The 20425-nt window shown below is 41.3% G+C and overlaps 2 protein-coding genes across 3 annotated transcripts in view; one reads left to right on the plus strand and one right to left on the minus strand.

Annotated features, from left to right (window-relative positions):
- Window positions 1–216: 216 nt before the first annotated feature.
- On the minus strand, window positions 217–19068 carry GTF2H5 (general transcription factor IIH subunit 5). Its single transcript, XM_068551524.1, has 3 exons — window positions 19040–19068; window positions 18115–18252; window positions 217–454 (listed from the first exon to the last, which is right to left on the minus strand). The coding sequence occupies exons 2-3, from the start codon at window positions 18147–18149 to the stop codon at window positions 274–276; spliced, it is 216 nt and encodes a 71-aa protein (XP_068407625.1). The 5' UTR covers window positions 18150–18252; window positions 19040–19068; the 3' UTR covers window positions 217–273.
- A 132-nt stretch (window positions 19069–19200) lies between these two features.
- The window catches only part of SERAC1 (serine active site containing 1), a 78848-nt gene continuing 77623 nt past the window's right edge, over window positions 19201–20425 (plus strand). For both annotated transcript variants that reach the window (XM_068551720.1, XM_068551719.1), the window contains exon 1: window positions 19201–19304. The gene's annotated coding sequence lies outside the window, so the exon portion shown is untranslated. The remainder of the gene's footprint in view (window positions 19305–20425) is intronic.

Consider the following 20425-nt stretch of genomic DNA (forward strand, 5'->3'; position numbering starts at 1 on the left):
TTACATTTATATTTTAATAAAGGTTAATAAAAGCCAAATTACAGCCAACTGTTAAAGCTTTTTTTTTTTTTTTAAATTCTAGGGTACACACAATGAAAAAAACAGAACAAGAAAGTCAGTTCAGGGGCTTTCTTATGAACAAATGATTTCACAGTCTTCCCTGTCGCATGCTTCCGAGCAATTCTGTAAATCTAATCGGTCACACAAGACATCGAATGGTGAGTCTCTCACATTTGTTACTTTTAATTCCTAAGTGATCATTATCTAATATTTTCACTTCTGGGTAAGAGAAAAGGCATTTTGGTCCATTAATTCACCTACTCGCTCCTGGAGGACATTAACCAACTCTGCTATTACGAAGATGTGAGTGTCATCAATGTCTTGAATGATGAACTTCTTCCCTAGGGCATTTGACTCATCCAAGTATAGCAGAAATTGCTTCATGGCAGGGTCACTGTTGAGATAAACACATGATGATGAGACACCTTACTGTCAAGTTACCAGAGACCTGAACAATTAGAATTGAGCATGGAGAGTTTTAGGATAAGTTTAAAAGTTCTAAACTGTTAACCAATTCCTCACTCCTTCTCTGCCTCAAGTGTTGACGATTAACAGACACAGCTTCATTTTAGAACTGTTAGTGCAAGTTTAGAAGAAAGAGGCCAGTGATGAGATTTTAAAAGAATAATTTGTCACCGACAAGTGAAAAAGTAAAGCAATGTTCACAGCTTTGTAATTAATAGGGACTCGAAGCACAGCCCTGTTAACTGATTTAAAAAATGCCAACGATAGTGTTTGGCTTGCAGTAAATATTCAACTTTTTTTCCCTTCCTTAAAATTCTGAACCTCTTAAGTCTGAACTATCATTCAGAATCTTTAAAGGAAATTCTAACCAAATCTCTTTGAGAACAGTGAGTTCAAAAAGAGATCTAAATTCAATTCTATTTATTTGTGGTTTTTAGTTTGGAATGAATAGGGCAGCCATAAGGGAAAGAGATAAAACTTCCTAGATTTATAGAAATGAGTCTTTTTTTATAAAAACCTGAATTACAACAAAGGCACACTTTAGATCTAATATAATATACAATACTGTGTTCAGCAAAAGATGAATATAAAAATGTCAAGTTGCATACAGATATTTTTAATTCTTAGAGAAAACATAATCTTACACAATCTTTTGGTTTCTTGAGGGATGTCAACATCAATTACAAAGATAACATTTTAATTCAAAAGAGGTCAGTGTAATTTACTGAAAACCATATACATTTTACTTCTTTCAAGTACAAACATAGGTACAAGTGAAGCTAACAAAGTATTTAATTCAATAGCTAAATGAGTACGGTTCATGGTATATATTAACTATGAATAAAGTCAAGCCTTCCTGAAAAAATGATTGTCTTAATTACTTTCAACAGCTTACCTTTAAAATAATTTTATTAACAATTTACTATGCTGTAAAATAATGTGAATAAATAAGTAGGTCTGCCCATGTCAGAAATGACACATTTTAAATTTAGTTTCTAGTATGTTTGTTATCTTAGGTTCAGAAAAGTTAGGTTCTATTGATCCACTTAAGTTTGGCAAAATTCAGTTAAATTCTATAGTTGCAGTATTAGAATGACCATACTAATGTGGGAAATTGATTTGTTCAGAAGTGGTAAACTTGCTCTTCTAAGTTTTATTCACTCATTCAATAAATTGAGTACCCATCATGTGCCTGGTGCTATTCTGGTCTGGGGGATTCAGCAGTGAAGAAAACTTACATTCTAGTGGTAACACTATGACAAACACACACAAAAACAAAGGAAGCGAATGAGAAATGGCAGTGACGACAGTGATATGATCTTGCAAGTTTAAGCAGGGGACTCAGGGGAGGCCTTACTGAGCAGGTGATGTCTGAATACACATCAGAAGGAGGTAGTGAGCAAACCATGAAGTGACGTGGGGTAGACCATCCTACGCAGAGTGAACGGCAAGGTCACAGAGCTGGAAAGGGGAAAGTGGAGGGGAGAGCAGTGGGATATGGGTTAGAACTCCATCTTGATTTAACTTACAAAATGACTTTAATTTTAAACGTAAGGATCATACTGGCTGCTGGGTTGAGAAGAGGCTGGTGGGTGGTGGAGGCAATGGTGGAAACAGGGAGACCAATTAGAAGGTGACTGCAGTAATCTTGACAAGACATAATGATTTGGACCTAGGTGGTAACAGGGAAGTTGAGCAGTGGCTGAACTCTAGATATACACCAAATGTAAAGCCCACATAACTTGCTGAGACTGGACTTGAGCTTTGAGAGGAATTAAGGAGATGCCAAGATTTCTGGTCTGAGCAAATGAAGGGATGGAGTTGTCTTTCACTGAGATGAGGAGGAACACAGAAGAACATGTGTGTAGTTAAGGTCGAGAGTCTGGTTTTAGGCAAGTTACATCTGAGATGCCACCCAGGGGAAGAAGTTGAGCAGGAAGCTGGATATACAATTCTGGACTTCAGCAGTGAAGTCCAGAATGAGGAGTAAGTCAGTCATCAATGTATAGATGGCATTTAAAGCCATGACAAAGGAGTGAGCAGAGCTACAGAGGAGAGTCCAAGCACCAAGCCCTGGATACCCCAACATCAAAAGGTTAGGAAGAAAAGGATGAACCAGCAAAACAGACTATAAAATGACCACTGAGGTCGGAAGAAAACTTGAAGAGTACTGGAAGCTAAGTAAATGAAGGATCTCCAGGAAGAGGAAGAGATCAGCTGGGCCAAATGTTGTTAAGAGGAATAGCAAGAGAAGGACTGAGAGCTGACTACTGGGTTCAGAAAGTTACTGGACCTTCCCAAGAGCAGCTTCAGGACCATGACTACAGAGGACAGGGCCTGACTGGAGTGGTTTTCAGACTGAGAGGAGTGAAATTGGAGAAAGTGAATACATACACATCTTCTGGGAAATCCTGCTACAAAGAGCAGGAAAATCAAGTGGGAGCTGGAGAGGGATGTGGAAGCAAGAGTTCCTGCCCCACACGGCCGCCCACCTGGGGAGGGGCAGTGTTACAGCATGTTTGTAGTTCTGCTGGGAATGATCTAGTACAGAAAGAAAAGTGGGAGAAAAAGAGGAAAACTGCTGAAAAGGTATCTTTAAATAGGCCAGGGAGGCTGGGATCCGGTTCCCAAGGAGGGAGGCTGGCTTGAGACAAGAGAATAGACAAGTCACCCACAGTAAGTGTGAGGGAGGGAAGAGTATATGGGCCCAGGTCCATGTGATAAAGACTTGAGGATGTTCTCTTCTGGTTGCTTCCGTTTTCTCAGTGAAACGAGGAACAAAGAAATCAGCTGAAGTGAGGACAGGGACGTTTTCTGAGCTAAGAGAAGATGAAGGTGTGGAATACCATATTCCACCCATTCTAAGAAGCACATTCCCCCCACATCTTAATATCTCCAAAATTGGGATGGGTCTTACATTTAATGGCATGTTACAGTACAACCGGCAGTGATTTTTCTTATAGGTACATAAAATATTGCTAAGTTTTAAAACTGATGAAATCTTAACTTGATGAAATCTAACAGCTTTATTAGGAAAGTGGGACAATAAATGGACTAGGAAATTTAGCTGGTTTGCAGGCTAGCATTAAGGCTCACATGAATTTAATAGTCATGAATTTAAAGTGAGACCAATCAGTATGTTTGTATGTTTTTCTCCAGCCATTAGAGTTGTGGAGATAAAGGTTCAGAATAGGTAGAGCTGGATTGAACCCGACCTGGCTGGTGTGACTGAGAGGGGCAAGGGAGCTGAGTGTCTTTAAGAGAACGAGTACACTGACAGACTGGGTACGGAGGAAAGTGAGGATGCTGGGATGAGTCAGGATGGAAACGCTGGGAGAATCAACAGACTGCAGGTCTGGGAGAATCGAAGGAATTATAGAGCTAGGGTATTAGAGGGAGTGAACTGGAGAGAGGAGGTGGTGGTCAGAGTTAGATGCCTAAAACGGAGATTTTGAAGAGATGGCAGTATTGGTAGGGACGCGGGTAGGTGTGACAATGTGAATGAATGACTATGACAGGACAGAGAAAAGCTCATTGGAAGAAGAGGTCGGGAAACTGAGAGGCCAGGGTACTGAAAGAACTATACATACGAAATCGTTAAGAATTTGTGGAGAACTCTTAAAGAGTGACAAGTAGCCTTCAGAGAATAACTTTCAAGGAAAGACTTGGGTGTTTGTAGATGGTTACAAAGAGGAGGATTAGTGGGTGGTCTTGTCAGATTCAGAACTGGGGGGTTTCTGTGGAAGAGGGAGGGAGGATTTCTGGAAGTGGCAATGAGGAACAAGGTAGATACCCATCCCATTTCTTGGCCCAATGGTACAAGAGGTATTAGAGAGAAGTCAACACAGCAGGCTCAGGGGAAAGCTAGGTTTTTATTATAACAACAACAAAAAAGGGGTATTGGGGGAAGATAGAGGGAAAGTTCTGAGAAGAGGCTGAGGATATAGGGGATTCTGCTGCTATCTTACTAGGTTCTAAGGGCAAAGTGGGACATGATGGGGTAGGGGTGAATTTAAAAGTCGATGGAGGGACTGCCCTGGTGGTCCAGTGGTTAAGAATCCACCTTCCAAAGCAGGGAACAGGGGTTCAATCCCTGGTCGGGGAACTAAGATCCCACATGCCACAGGGCAACTAAGCCCAGGTGCTGCAACTAGAGAGCCCATGAACTGTGGAGCCCACATGCCGCAACTAAGACTCGACACAGCCAAAAATAAATAAATAAATAAATACTTAAAAAAAAAAAAAGAATCCACCTGCCAATACAGGCGACATGGGTTCAAGCCCTGGTCTGGGAGGATCCCACATGCCATGGAGCAAGTAAGCCTGTGTGCCACAACTACTGAGCCTGCACTCTAGAGCCCGCGATCCACAACTACTGAGCCCGTGTGCTGCAACTACTGAAGCCCACATGCCTAGAGCCTGGGTTCCACAACAAGAGAAGCCACTGCAAGGAGAAGCCCGCACACCGCAACGAAGAGTAGCCCCCACTCACAGCAACTAGAGAAAGTCCACGTGCAGTAACGAAGACCCAATGCAGCCAAGAATAAATAAAAATTTAAAAAAAAAATTTAAAGTTGATGGATAGAGCCATAAGGTAATGAGTGTCAAAGGAATGAGGGATGACCTGGAAGTCTGTAGCTTTTTGGGTGACTGAAAACAAGAAAAGTAGGAATACAGGGCCTGGGAATGAGAGTCTAAAGGCTGATAATGACATGAAAGGCAACAACTGCCAGTGAAGGATGGGAGAGACAATAGGGGTCTTTTACAAAGCAAGATAATATGGGACTTCCCTGGTGGTCCAGTGGGTAAGACTCTGTGCTCCCCATGCAGGGGGCCCGGGTTCGATCCCTGGTCAGGGAACTAGATCCCGCATGCATACTGCAACTAAGACCCGGTGCAGCCAAAATTAAAAAACAAACAAGACCAAACAAAAATACAACGAAGAAAGATAATGTAATGGTCACAGATTTAAGCAGATACTGAGGATGTTAAAATTTACATTTGCAGTAACTCCCTAATTTTGGCAATTACACAGAATAAAAATTTAAGTAAGAAATTTTTGTAAAGCAACAACACCCTGTACATTGAGAAATTTCACTGAGGTAAACAATTTTATCAGTCATTAATATGCAGGCTGTGAAACATAAATAGAGTTTAAAGAGCAATTCTAGAAAGAATCTGGGGGTAATGAAGCAGGCTGAACGGGGTTCTTTCAGATATTACAGAACTGAAAACGGGGAGGCCCATAGGACAGGGAAACAAAGCTTCAGCTTCTTTAAAACTATCGTTTTCCTGCTCAAACAGGTTCTTTTGAACAGGTTCTTGCTCTCAAAGATTTCTTTTTGAAACCTCAGTTGTTTCCCTATATTGCTCCGTGTCTATACAAATAAAATGGGGGTGGGTGGGACAGGGGTGGAGAATTAAAGTAGAGCAATTTAAGAGTAGACAGGTGTGGCGGACAGAAAAAACCCCTCTGATTTAGTGCTCTACAACCGGGCTGCTTCCTCCCTTCCCTGCAAGGAGGGACTTGCCTTTGTCTCTCGTGTGGTGCCCACTTTACCCTCACAACCTTTACTGTGCTGAACTGTCTTAGACCCCACAAGAATTTCAATACTTTCTACAAAAATCACACACTCAGAGAGGTTGCTTAGAAAGATATACTTTAGGTGACAGGACAAATGAGTTTTTTTGTTAACCTTTAATATAAATTTTGGGTTTAAATGGAACAATAATGACAAAAAACAAGGACATTATAAAATCTGCTGTCCAAATGTGATACATTATCTTGTTACCGTTTGAGCGCAGTGTGTTCAGAAATGACATCAATTTACTCTAGTAATTGGCTGCTACTAGGAGGTATTAGAGATAGCAAGGGTTAAGTGGTTATGAAGACTTTTATCTCCAGAAAGTCTCTAAATAAAATAAATTTACATACTTTCAATTAAGTAAAAGCTGAACAACTGAAACCAAGAAGTGCCAAGGGACTCACATCTGTGCTTTTAACCAACAGGTCAGTGTTTTCAAAATTTTTGCCATTTGCATACTACCCTTGCCATTTTAGCCATCTCTTGTAACATCTGCACTACATATTACTCAATTTTTTCCTTTAAATTGCCTTTAAATCAACTAACTTTTCACCTTAACTTCATCTGGTACAAAATCACCAGTCATCTTGATGTTAGTTTTATTTTTTTCTCAGATAAATTAAGATGGTCATAGAAAAAGTATTTGTGTTCTATCCCTGCAAAATTTGTGCTACTCCAAATCACCTTGTACACCAACTGTACTCCCTATACCTGAGGAAACACTGCTAACACAAATGAGATGAGAACTTAGAAAATGATCAGTGACACACTGAAATAACTGCTTCTAATATCAATTGCTTCAATTAAACTTTTTGAAAGGAGATGGAAAGCAGTCAATTTGAGAATGAATTCTCAAGCATGTATTTGAAATGTAATCTGTAATGATTCAAAAAGACACTCGAAGTTTAAGGGACACTTTGCTAGTATATGTTGAGGGCCTGGACTATCTTGCCTGAATATAGGACTATTCTACATGGGACTGCCTCTGGGAGAACCTGCTGGCAGGAAAAAACCCAAAACCAAGTGCCCATATACATACTTGGTTAAAGTCCTGGGATCAGGGCTAGTGAGCAGGAAAAAATGTCTTTGCCCTGGAAATGTAAAGGGCAGGCATTATCAACCCCCTCCTAAAGAACCTTAGTATAGAACTAGGGCAACTGCCGGCCGCTGGTGGGGGACTCTGACCCCCAAGGAGATAGGAGGAGCCCCACAGTGAACTGGTAGAATGTAGGGGGACCGAGGCAGGGAGGAGAAGTGGAGGCCAGACAAGATTGGGGCCCCTGAGGCCGGGGAGATCAGGAGAGGCAGGTGGGAGGGACTCTCCGGGAAAAGCAGGAGAGGAGCAGAGGGCGATCGCCTGGCCCACTCAGGCCGGGGAGCCTGCTGAGCTCCCAAGCCATTTACCCACCCCCAACCCCGACCAAAGCCCCACCCAGGCCACGTGGGTCCTGGGGGCATAGGAGGGAGACCTAGGAGATCAGGAGTGGCAGGCAGAAGGGGCCATCCAGGAGGAGTGGGAGAGGAACAGTGGGCGACTGCCCTGCCCATTGGGGCCAGGGAGCCTGCTGAGCTCCCAGGCTGGTCCCCTGCGATCCAAAGCCCCCTCCAGGCTTCGTGGGTGCTTGGGGGCATAGGAGGGAGGCCGGGGAGATCAGGAGAGGCAGGCGGGAGGGGCCCTGCAGGAGGAGTGCAAGAGGAGCGGAGGGCATTTGCCCCGCCCACTCAGGCCAGGGGAGCCTGCTGAGCTCCCAGGTGAGGTCCCCTGCCCTCTGAGACCAGGGGTGGGGGGCATGCCTGGGGCCCTTCTGTTCCTTGAGCCTAAGCCCCACTCCCCACAGCCCCCAGAGCCTTTTCCAGCCCTGTGGGTCCTGAGCATTTGCCCCGCTCACCACCCAAACCTCGCCCTTGCTTAGGCCCCGCTCTCCACATCCAAGGCCTTCCCCCCGCTCCCTTTTTTTTTCTTTTCCCTCCTCCTCTTTTTTACTATTGTGGTACTGATGTACCTTCCGGTTGTTGATTCTCTATGTTTTTATTTTTACCTCCTTTCTAACATATCTGTTAGTTTCCTAGTTTAATTTTATTTTTTACTTTGTTATTGTTCTCAATCTTTTTTTTTTTGGCCACCCACGTGGTTTGCGGGATCTTGATTTGTGAGCCTAGGGTCAGGCGGAAGCTCCTGCGGTGGGAGCACCGAGTCCGAACCACTGGACTAACAGAGAAACTCAGACCCCAGGGAATATTTATCGGAGTGAGGTCTCATGAATATTCATCAGATGAAGTCCTCATCTCAGCACCAAGACCCAGCTCTACCCAACAGCCTACAAACTCCATTGTTGGACGCCTCAGGCCAAACGACCAGTGAAACAGGAAAACAATCCCACTCATTAAAAAAAAAAAAAAAAAGAGACAGCAAAAAAATATGTCACAGATGAAGAAACAAGGTAAAAGCCTACAGGACCAAATAAATGAAGAGGAAGTAGGCAATCTACCTGAAAAAGAATTCAGAGAAATGACAGTACAGATGATCCAGAATCTTGGAAATAGAATGGAGGCACAGATTGAGAAAATACAAGAAATGTTTAACAAAGATCTAGAAGAACTAAAGAACAAACAAACAGAGATGAACAACACAAAAACTGAAATGAAAAATACACTAGAAGGAACCAATAACAGAATAACGGAGGCAAAAGAACGAACAAGTGAGCTGAAAGACAAAGTGGTAGAAATAACTGCCCAGGAGCAGAATAAAGAAAAAAGAATGAAAAGAATTAAAGACAACCTCAGAGACCTCTGGGACAACACTAAACTCAACAACATTCGAATTATCGGGGTCCCAGAGAATAAGAGAAAAAGAAAGGGTCTGAGAAAATATTTGAAGAGATTATAGTGGAAAACTTCCCTAACATGGGAAAGGCAATAATCACCCAAGTCCAGGAGGCACAGAGAGTCCCATACAGCATAAACCCTAGGAAAAACACACCAAGACACATACTAATCAAACTAACAAAAATTACATTCAAAGAAAAAATATTAAAAGCAGCAAGGGAAAAACAAAAAATTACATACAAAGGAATCCTTATAAGGTTATCAGCTGATTTTTCAGTGGAAATTCTGCAGGCCAGAAGGGAGTGGCAGGATATACTTAAAGTGATGAAAGAGAAAAACCTACAACCAAGATTACTGTACCCAGCAATGATCTCATTCAGATTCAACAGAGAAATGAAAAGCTCTTCAGACAAACCAAACCTAAGAGAATTCAGCACCACCAAACCAGCTTTACAATAAATGCTAAAGAAACTTCTCTAAGTGGGAAACACAAGAGAAGAAAAAGACCCACAAAAACAAACAAAACAATTAAAAAATGGTAATAGAAACATATATATCGATAATTACCTTGAATGTAAACAGATTAAATGCCCCAACCAAAAGACACAGACTGGCTGAATGGATACAGAAACAAGACTCATACATATGCTGTCTACAAGAGACCCACTTCAGACCTAGGGACATATACAGACTGAAAGTGAAGGATGGAAAAAGATATTCCACGAAAACGGAAATCAAAAGAAAGCTGGAGTACCAATACTCGTATCAGATAAAATAGACTTTAAAATAAAGACTGTTACAAGAGATAAGGAGAGAAGACTACATAATGATCAAAGGATCAATCCAAGAAGAAGATATAACAATTATAAATGTTTATGCACCCAACACAGGAGCACCTCAATACATAAGGCCATGAAAGGAGAAATCGACAGTAACACAATAATAGTAGGGGACTTTAACACCTCACTTACACCAATGGACAGATCATCCAAACAGAAAATAAAAAAGGAAACACAAGCTTTAAATGACACAATAGACCAGATAGATCTAACTGATATTTAAAGAACATTCCACCCAAAAGCGCCAGAATACACTTTCTTCTCAAGTGCACACGGAACATTCTCCAGGATAGATCACATCTTGGGTCACAAATCAAGCCTCGGAAAATTTAAGAAAATTGAAATCGCATCAAGCATCTTTTCTGACCACAACGCCATAAGACTGGAAATCAGTTACACGAAAAAAAAAAGTAAAAAACACAAATACATGGAGGCTAAACACTACTAAACAACTAAGAGATCATTTAAGAAATCAAAGAAGAAATAAAAAATACATAGAAACAAATGACAACGAAAACACGATGACCCAAAACCTATGGGACGCAGCAAAAGCAGTTCTAAGAGGGAAGTTTACAGCAATTCAATCTCACCTTAAGAAACAAGAAAAAATCTCAAATAAACAATCTAACCTTACACCTAAAGGAACCAGAGAAAGAAGAACAAACAAAACCCAAAGTTAGCAGAAGGAAAGAAATCATAAAGATCAGAGCAGAAATAAATGAAAGAGAAACGAAGAAAACAATAGCAAAGACCAAAAACACTAAAAGCTGGTTCTTTGAGAAGATAAACAAAATTGATAAACCCTTAGCCAGACTCATCAAGAAAAAAAGGGAGAGGACGCAAATCAATAAAATTAGAAATGAAAAAGGAGAAATCACAACTGACACTGCAGAAATACAAAGGATTATAAGAGGCTACTACAAACAACTATATGCCAATAAAATGGACAACCACAAAGAAATGGACAAATTCTTGGAAAGGTACAATTTTCCAAGACTGAACCAGGAAGAATTAAAAAATATAAACAGACCTATCACAAGTAACGAAATTGAAACCGTAATTAAAAATCTTCCAACAAACAAAAGTCCAGGACCAGATGTCTTCACAGGCGAATTCTACCAAACATTTAGAGAAATGCTAACATCGACCCTTCTCAAACTCTTCCAAAAAATTGCAGAGAGAGAAACACTCCCAAATTCATTCTACGAAGCCAACGTCACCCTGATACCAAATCAGACACAAATCAATCAATTTGATGCACCACATTAACAAATTAAGGAATAAAAACTATATGATCATCTCAGTAGATGCAGGAAAAGCTTCTGACAAAATTCAACACCCATTTATGATAAAAACTCCAGAAAATGGGCATAGAGGAAACCTACCTCAACATAATAAAGGCCATATATGACAAACCCACAGCAAGCATCATACTCAATGGTGAAAAACTGAGAGCATTTCCACTAGGATCAGGAACAAGAGAAGGATGTCCACTCTTGCCACTCTTATTCAACACAGTTTTGGAAGTCCTAGCCACAGCAATCAGAGAAGAAAAAGAAATGAAAGGAATACAAATTGGAAAAGAAGAAGTAAAACTGTCACTATTTGCCAATGACATGATACTATACATAGAAAATCCTAAAGATGCCACCAGAAAACTACTAGAACTAATCAATGAATTTGGTAAAGTTGCAGGATACAAAATCAATGCACAGAAATCCCTGTCATTCCTATACACCAACAACGAAAAATCATTAAGAGAAATTAAGGAAACACTCCCATTAACCACTGCAACAAAAAGAATAAAATACCTAGGAATAAACCTGCCTAAGGAGGTGAAAGACTTGTACTCAGGAAACTATAAAACACTGATGAAAGAAATCAAAGATGACATAAACAGATGGAGAAATATACCATGTTCTTGGATTGGAAGAATCAATATTGTGAAAATGACTATCCTACCCAAAGCAATCTTCAGATTCAATGCAATCCCTATCAAACTATCAATGGCATTCTTCACAGAATTAGAACAAAAAAATCTTACAATTCGTATGGAAACACAAATGACCCCAAATAGCCAAAGCACTCTTGAGAAAGAAAAACGGAGTTGGAGGAATCAGTCTCCCTGACTTCAAACTGTACCACAAAGCTACAGTAATCAAGACAGTATGGTACTGGCACAAAAACAGAAATATAGATCAATGGTACAGGAAAGAATGCCCAGAGATATAAACCCACGCACATATGGGCACCTAATTTACGACAAGGGAGGCAGGAACATACAATGGAGAAAAGACAGCCTCTTCAATAAGTGGTGCTGGGAAAACTGGACAGCTACATGTAAAAGAATGAAACCAGAACACTCCCTAACACCATACACAAAAATAAACTCTAAATGGATTAAAGACTTAAACGTAAGACCAGACACCATAAAACTTTTAGAGGAAAACAGGAGAAACACTCTTTGACATAAACCACAGCAAGATCTTTTTTGACCCACCTCCTAGAGTAACAGAATAAAAACAAAAATAAACAAATGGGACTTAATTAAACTTAAAAGCTTTTGCACAGCAAAGGAAACCATAAACAAGACAAAAAGACAACCCTCAGAACAGGAGAAAATACTTGTAAATGAAACAACAGACAAAGGATTAATCTCCAAATATACAAACAGCTCATGGAGCTCAATAAAAAAAAAAAAAAATCCAGTTAAAAAATGGGCAGAAGACCTAAATAGACATTTCACCAAGGAAGACATGCAGATGGCCAAGAGGCACATGAAAAGATGCTCAATGTCACTAATTATTAGAGAAATGCAAATCAAAACTACAATGAGGTATCACCTCATGCTGGTCAGATTGGCCATTATCAAAAAATCTAGAAACAATAAATGCTGGAAAGGGTGTGGTGAAAAGGGAACCCTCCTGCACTGTTGGTAAAAAACTAAAAATAGAACTACCATATGACCCAGCAATCCCACTACTGGGCATATACCCTGAGAAAACTATAATTCAAAAAGAGACATGCACCACAATGTTCACTGCAGCACTATTTACAATAGCCAGGACATGGAACCAACCTAAATGTCCACTGACAGATGAATGGATAAAGATGTGGCACATATATACAATGGAATATTACTCAGCCATAAAAAGAAAAGAAATTGAGTTATTTGTAGTGAGGTGGATGGACCTGGAATCTGTCATACAGAGTGAAGTAAGTCAGAAAGAGAAAAACAAATACCGTATGCTAACGCATATATATGGGATCTAAAAAAAAAAAAAAAAAAAGGTACTGATGAACCTAGTTGCAGGGCAGGAATAAAGAGGTAGATATAGAGAATGGACTTGATGACATGGGGTGGGAGGGTGAAGCTGGGGCGAAGTGAGAGTAGCATCAACATATGTACACTACCGAATGTAAAATAGTTGGCTGTTGGGAAGTAGCAGCATAGCACAGGGAGATCAGCTCGGTGCTTTGCGATGACCTAGAGGGGTGGGATAGGGAGGGTGGGAGGGAGGCTCAAGAGGCAGGGGATATGGGGACATGTGTATGCATATGGCTGATTCGCTTTGTTGTGCAACAGAAACTAACATGGTATTGTGAAGCAATTATACTCCAATAAAGATCTATTAAAAAAAAAAAAAAAGAACCTTAGTATAGCTCCTATAAAATGTGACTGTTAAAAAAAGTATTACACCATGAGAGGCCTACTAGAATGATGCAGTTAGCTAGAAAAGAGACCATAAAATTAATCGGTCAGTTGGATAAAGTTGTCAGTACTGTCTATCCAATCAGAATGATAATCTTGTCTTAGTCAACAGTAAGCTATCCTTCCTGATAGTAATTAGTTAACAGATACAATTACTTAAAAAATTTAACAAATATTTCTCCATAAATACTGTTATGTCCTGAGAGTGGAATGTTTTAGAAAATTGTTACTGAATGTGAAAATGCCTTTGTTCATATCACGTAAAATATTTTCAAATATTTTAATAGCTATATTGTTTGATTATAAAAATGTCATAACACTTTGTTTAATTAGAATAATCAACTACCTACAATTTTATCTGCAGCTCGGATCACTTCCTTAAGATAAATATCTAGAAATGGAATTATTGTGTTAAAGCATATAAAAGCTCAAAAGACCTATCACAAATTACTTTCTAGATCAGTTGCTTCTTAAGACTGCACTTCCATCATCCATGTCAGCAGCTTGGTGAGAGCCTGCTTTTTAAAAGCTACAGACTGGGGCTTCCCTGGTGGCGCAGTGGTTGAGAGTCTGCCTGCCCATGCAGGGGACACGGGTTCGAGCCCCTGTCCGGGAAGATCCCACATGCCGCAGAGCAACTAGGCCCGTGCGCCACAACTACTGAGCCTGTGCGTCTGGAGCCATACTCCGCAACGAGAGGCCGCAACAGTGAGAGGCCCGCGCACCGCAATGAAGAGTGGCCCCTGCTCACCACAACTGGAGAAAGCCCTCGCACAGAAACGAAGACCCAACACAGCAATAAATAAATAAAAATAAAATAAAATTAAAAAAAAAAAGATATACAAATGCTGTGAAAGAACAGGACAGCAGTTAGACTGGTTTTGCCTTAGTTCTTATTTGCTCTTCATATACAATAGAGGTTTGGAAGCCAAACCCATAAGGGCAAGACTGGGCTAATAATACCTATTTCTCCAGATTCTTTTCTGTTGTGCTGTAAACTGGCTGGAATTTGCAGCTGTACAATAAATCTTCCTTGCTGAAGCACTTGCCAAACCAACTGTGATAAATATCACACCACAGGTCTGCTCTAGCACCTGGAATTGGACACAGACATTTGTTGAGCATATGCTGCTTGCTTCGGTAACTGCTATGGTTGGCTAGATTCGGGAAAACTCTTGGTGTGAGGCTGGCAGTCGATAGTGGTGGATCCCAACAAAGAGGAAGTTTTCACCAATCTCATTTTGACATAAAAATACAAAAAACTTTAGATTGTGGTATTTGATAAGCCTTGGGAGGAGAGAACCTTATTATATACAAGTACTTTGATTTTTCAATTCACTGACAGTTGGGCCTAAATGGCCAACATTATACTCTGGTTTATTTGCTTTTTTAACATAGATCTGTATTCCAATACACCTAAATGCTTCATATAATCTATGGATGTTATGAGATAAGAAACTGACTTATACTGATACTGTATTATTAACAATCTTCTCTTTGGAATCAAATATAGACATGAGGGAAACTGAAGGACTTTAGTTACCATCATCCCAACATGTGCACCTACACATGAAGGAGGACCCACAGGCCCTGGCCATGCCCTTTATGAATCCATTATTGCTTAGGCCTGGAGTCTTCTTGGAAGATCTGTATCTTTGGGAAGACAGTTACCCTTTAGAAAAATTGTGCAGGCTACACTTTAGACTTCACTTTGAAGGGAAAAATTAGTTTTGCAAGGACACTATCCATCTGCAAAATGAAATTAAAGTACACTGTAGTCTTGCTGCAAAACCATTCTCCATAGGGGAACTGATTATCAAACTTAAGCTGATTAAGTGCTTCTCAAACTTAAAATGCACTGTGTCAAGATCCTTTTTTATGCACAATTCTGTATGCACAATTTATGCACAATTTAGTAGATATGGGGTGAGGTCTGAAAATTTTCATTTCTAACAAGCTCCAGATGACGCTATTGCTGCTAGTCTGGAGAATACATGGAAAAGCAAGGTGATTAGCACCCAGGCAGAATTCAGAGGCTGGTAACAAGCAAACTAGCAGAGAGCTTGCCGGATCAGGAAAGAAAACTAAACCTCAGTTCCTCTTACAAATCTGTACTCTTTGTTCTTATGGCTAAACTGACAGTCTACCACTGAAATTCTGAGTTTCCCAAAGTTCTGCTCTTTAAAATGCAGCCTAGCATTATTAAAAAGAAATAAAATATAGGTGTAATACAATCCCAACCATCATTCCAAAAGGATTATTTTGGGACTAGACTAAATTATTCCAAGGATATTCTCGAATAGGTAACAATGACAAAGAAAAAAATGGATGTGGGATGGGATTAGGAAGAGTAGCAAGGGGAGTGAAACTCTGTGATAAAGGAGTCATCACACATCATTAGGGAAGGAAATAAATGGTGTTGGACAATTATTCAGCTATTTGATAAAAAAAAAAAGGCAGCTAATTTAGATCTTCACCTCATAATATGCCCCTCCTCTCAATAAATTCTAGATGAATGAAACTCAAAATATCAATGAAAATAAAAATATGAAAACCCTAGGACAGAGGTGAATATTGATCAAATCCAGAATGAAGATTAACTTTAGAAAAATCAGAAGAAACAAAAGGGAAAAAACTGAGAGCCGACACTGTGTGTGCGTGTATCCTCTGTGTTAAAAATAACGTTAAAAGACCAACCGGGGGCTTCCCTGGTGGGGCAATGGTTAAGAATCCGCCTGCCAATGCAGGGGACACGGGTTTGAGCCCTGGTCCGGGAAGATCCCACATGCCGCGGAGCAGCTAAGCCTGTGCGCCACAACTACTGAGCCTGCGCTCTAGAGCCTGCGAGCCACAACTACTGAAGCCCGCGCACCTAGAGCCTGTGCTCCACAACGAGAAGCCACCGCAATGAGAAGCCCGCGCACCGCAACGAAGAGTAGCCCCCGCTCGCCTCAACTAGAGAAAGCCCACGCACAGCAACGAAGACCCAACTCGGCCAAAAATAAATAAATAAATAAACTAAAAAAAAAAAAGACCAACCAGGAAAATGTTTCTATTAATTATGACGAAGTAATAAGAAAAATAAAATACAAAAATTAGCTTAGAAGTGTTTTCCAAAAGACAACGGCACAGCATGCTTAGAACTTCTGGGATCTCAATCCGTCTCTTGGCTTTCCCAAGTGAACACCTCTCTCCTCTCTAGCGGTTTATTTTTATCAACATACCTTCTAGTCTCTCACTTTAAAACAATGAAAATAACAAGAACCAGAGTCCCTTAACATCCTTCTTCAGCTACCGACCCATTTCTTTATTCCATTGCTCATTATCACAACAAAACTCCTCCACATGGTCTCTACTTCCTTGCTCCCCTTTCCCTTTCCAAAGTACTCCAATCTGGCGTCTATCCCACCTCTCCATTAAAAAGCTCTCATAAAAAACCGATGACCTCCAGTGTGCCTCCATCTTACCCCACCTCTCATCAGCACTTGACACAGCCCACTCGCTTTCATCAACCATTCCCTTAGTTTCCCTCCTACTTCACTGGCTTCACTGACAATACAATTTATTGTACTGTCTTTTTTCATACTAGAGCTTCAAATTCCAATGTGTATTTTAGTACCTGGCGAAATACTTTGGGTATAGAGTTAAGAAATTAATTTCACCTGTTTCATTTTACTTTTTAGTGTGGCTACTAGAAAATTTAAGACTACATATGTGGCTCACATTACATTTCTACTGGACAGTGCCGCTCTAAATGCCAGAGATTCCTCGGCTTTGGTCTTGCTCCTCCCCCAGCCTTGCCATCACAGAAACAGTACGGTCATCCACATAATGGCTCACATTAGAGGCAGAGAAATGTAGACAGCAGTAATTTCAGACAACGGGAGTGTCCACTGGGCAGGATTCCCAAATGAGACAGAATTGTTTGGTGGGGCAAACAAACAAGTGGAGACTGAGCAAGACTGGTCCAACAGTTCAGATTTTCAGACTAGGCATAATTAAGCCCTACATTAGCTTTGAGGAGCTCAACTCTGCCCATAGTTTCTAGTTTCTCCTTTGGAATGTGTGCCTAGCTTAAGAAACCTTCAACTCACTCTCTTGTTTTCTTCTCTTTTTTACAGACCAAAGTTTGTGTGACTTAGGCAGACCCTAAAATTCTAGTCAATCCCTGACGATTTGAGAATACAAACACTGTTCCCCTAAAGAGGGTTAATGTAACAAACATGCTGCCGCTGACCAAAACTTGTTGGAAATAATGCCAGTTACATCAATTCAACAGAAACACTGAAATCTGGCACCAGGAAGAAACTTAGCAACAAAATCTGTCCCACTTGATGAACTGGGAAACTGGGAGATTGGGATTGACATATATACACTATTATGTATAAAATGGATAACTAATAAGAACCTGCTGTATAAAAAAATAAATAAAATTCTAAAAATCAAAAAAAAAACACCATCTGTCCCACTTGTTATTAAGTAAGAAAAATGCAGTTGAGAAAGCTGAAAGACTTGAATCATTCAAATCTTAAGAACAAAAGAAAAAAATGGACTTTGGAAGGGATTCACATACAAATCAAGATTCAATGTGCAGATTTAAAATTTGTTAAGTATCAAAACTACTAACCATTCTATAAGCACTCCTTTCAAGACGTTGACCATCTTTTCCCAGTCAGAAGGTGCAGATGACCTTAAAAATGCTAATAAAAGGATAAGGTGACAAAATACAAAAGCATCAACTTCAATATCCTTTGGTGGTTTACTTCTGAAAAGAGGCAAAAAATTAAATGGCAAGACTAAACATATAAGTCTATGAAAGACATAAAGCTAACATTAGGAAAACATACAGATATTCTGATCTTTTAGCAAAATTAAAATGAGTCTATTGGAATATTAACAATGCATAAATCTTACTTGCAAACAAATTCTGCCTGCTGTCAATCCTAATGAAAGCATGGGCCCTAACTCCACAGCAGTGTACCCAATCCAGGTTTAAAACATGTGCACTAATCAAAAGATTTCTTTTCCTAATCAGGAGTATGATAAAAGGTAATATCCTCGGAGACAGGAATCACAGGATGGTAGCTCTGAAAGGGGACTTAAAAATTACATGGTGAGTCCGACCACCTAGTTTTACATATGAAATGGAGCGAAGAGATTAAGCCGCAGCTCCCGGCAAAAAAAAAAAAAAAAAAAGTACAATCCATGCCTCCAGATCTTGTGTTCCTCTGCCAAATAAAATATGTTCCCCAATGATGTGCGCTTGAAGGAAAAGAACCCACTCAGCGCACGCCAAGTTAACCCTTCTTAAACTTCTACACTTGGGTACCGGGCAATGCCTCGTCGAAGGAAATCCACCGTTCAATTCCCGCGGGGCAGCCGCCCGGCCTCGTCAGAAAGGGCCCAGAAAGGGGGCGGAACACCGCCCTATACCCCCGCACCTGAAAGACAGGCTTCTGGGACTTTCCCCCTCCTCCTCTTTTTCTTCGAGACCCCTCGACCTTACAGGTACCCCACTCTCCCCTCCTGCGCCAAGAGCCGACGCCACGAACCTCCACCCACAGATCCAGCAGCGTTTCAGCGTCGCCGACAGACTGCACTTGCGCCGGTTACGTCATCGCGACAGCGACGGTCTCGTAGCTGGAGCGCGCCGGCGGGAGGCGGGGCGCAGCCTGGGCTGAGGGGGCGGGGCGGCGTGCAGTGAGGGCGGGGTCACGTGCACCCAGCCGCTGGTCGGGGGCGCGCGCGGGCTGGGAGCGGCGGAGAGTGGTGGTCTCCCTGCCGACTTGGGGGCTGGCTGAGTCCGCGTGCCGGCAGGTAGGAAAGGAAGGCTGGGCTCGTGGGGGCGGGCGGGGGCCCTGGCGAAGCCCGGCACGGCGGGGAGTGGGGAGGGCTGCGACGGGGCGCGGCCCCTGACTGCCCCGCTGATCCGCCGCCGGGCGTGAGGTGAGGGCCTCTCTCGCAGCCTCGGCAGCCCGACTCTTCTTTCCCGGTTGCCACCCTTCTCTAGTTACAATCCAAGGCCCAAAGAGCACCTGCCGGTACCTTTAGCCCGGGCGCGGTGGTCACGGCAAGACGATGAAAATGAGGAGGAAACAGTCTCCTCGTTTAAATCCGAACCTTTCAGACGGTAGCGTCTAGCTGTGACCCGAGAGGTTGAATAGACTGAATGCTGATAGGTCCTCCAAGACCGGTAATTGTCATATTAAAGTGAAAGACCCAGAGTAAAATAAAATTACTCTCTTCCCCAAATTCGGATCTGTGGTCTAATAGAGCTGTGTCTTTCTCCAATTGGTTTTACCAGTGGAGAAATGAGGTTCTTGCTTTCTGTTCCTTAGATGAAATTGTACTTCTCTAATTGTGTGTTCATGTGATTTACGAACCTAGCTCTTCGATTTATTTCCCTCTTTCTGTGTTTCAAATCTTTTCCGTCCGGTTGGTTTCCATATTGTTGTGCATGCTCGCTCCCTCTCTCTTTAATCTGACCCAGGTGTAGTTCTTCCCAAGTATATTTTCTTTTTTTTCCTTCTTGAATGCATTCTCCTCCTTGACGGTCTCATCACTTCCATCACATCAAACCTGCATTCTTGTGCTCCAGGTGCTGGCCTGATGCCTGCACATTAATGACCTGTGAGAACTCTAAACTTCGCCTCTCAAACTGAACTAGTTCTCACTCCACCCTCACTTCAAAATCTGCTTTTCTTCCTGTATTTTCCAAATCATCCAGGTTTAAGACCTCATTTATTTATTCAGCAGACATTTTGCACAATTACGTGTTACACAGACCCTATTCTAGACACTGGGGATACGATTGTGAACAAGCAACTAATTATAGTGGGGGAGAGGGACACTAAAAATCAGTTAACAAGAAGGTTAACTGATGTGAAGTTATAAAGAATGACTGGGAGGGGAGGGCTTCTTTGGTTAGGAGGTCATCA

The sequence above is a fragment of the Eschrichtius robustus genome, chromosome 9 (assembly GCF_028021215.1).
Source record: "Eschrichtius robustus isolate mEscRob2 chromosome 9, mEscRob2.pri, whole genome shotgun sequence".
In the NCBI taxonomy this organism is placed as follows: domain Eukaryota; kingdom Metazoa; phylum Chordata; class Mammalia; order Artiodactyla; family Eschrichtiidae; genus Eschrichtius; species Eschrichtius robustus.

Coding starts and splice junctions, on each gene's coding strand:
- GTF2H5 (XM_068551524.1), bottom strand. CDS start 18,149: ATGGTCAACGTCTTGAAAGGAGTGCTTATAGAATG. Junction 455..18,114: donor AAAGGAGTGCTTATAGAATG/GTTAGTAGTTTT, acceptor TTATCTCAACAG/TGACCCTGCCATGAAGCAAT.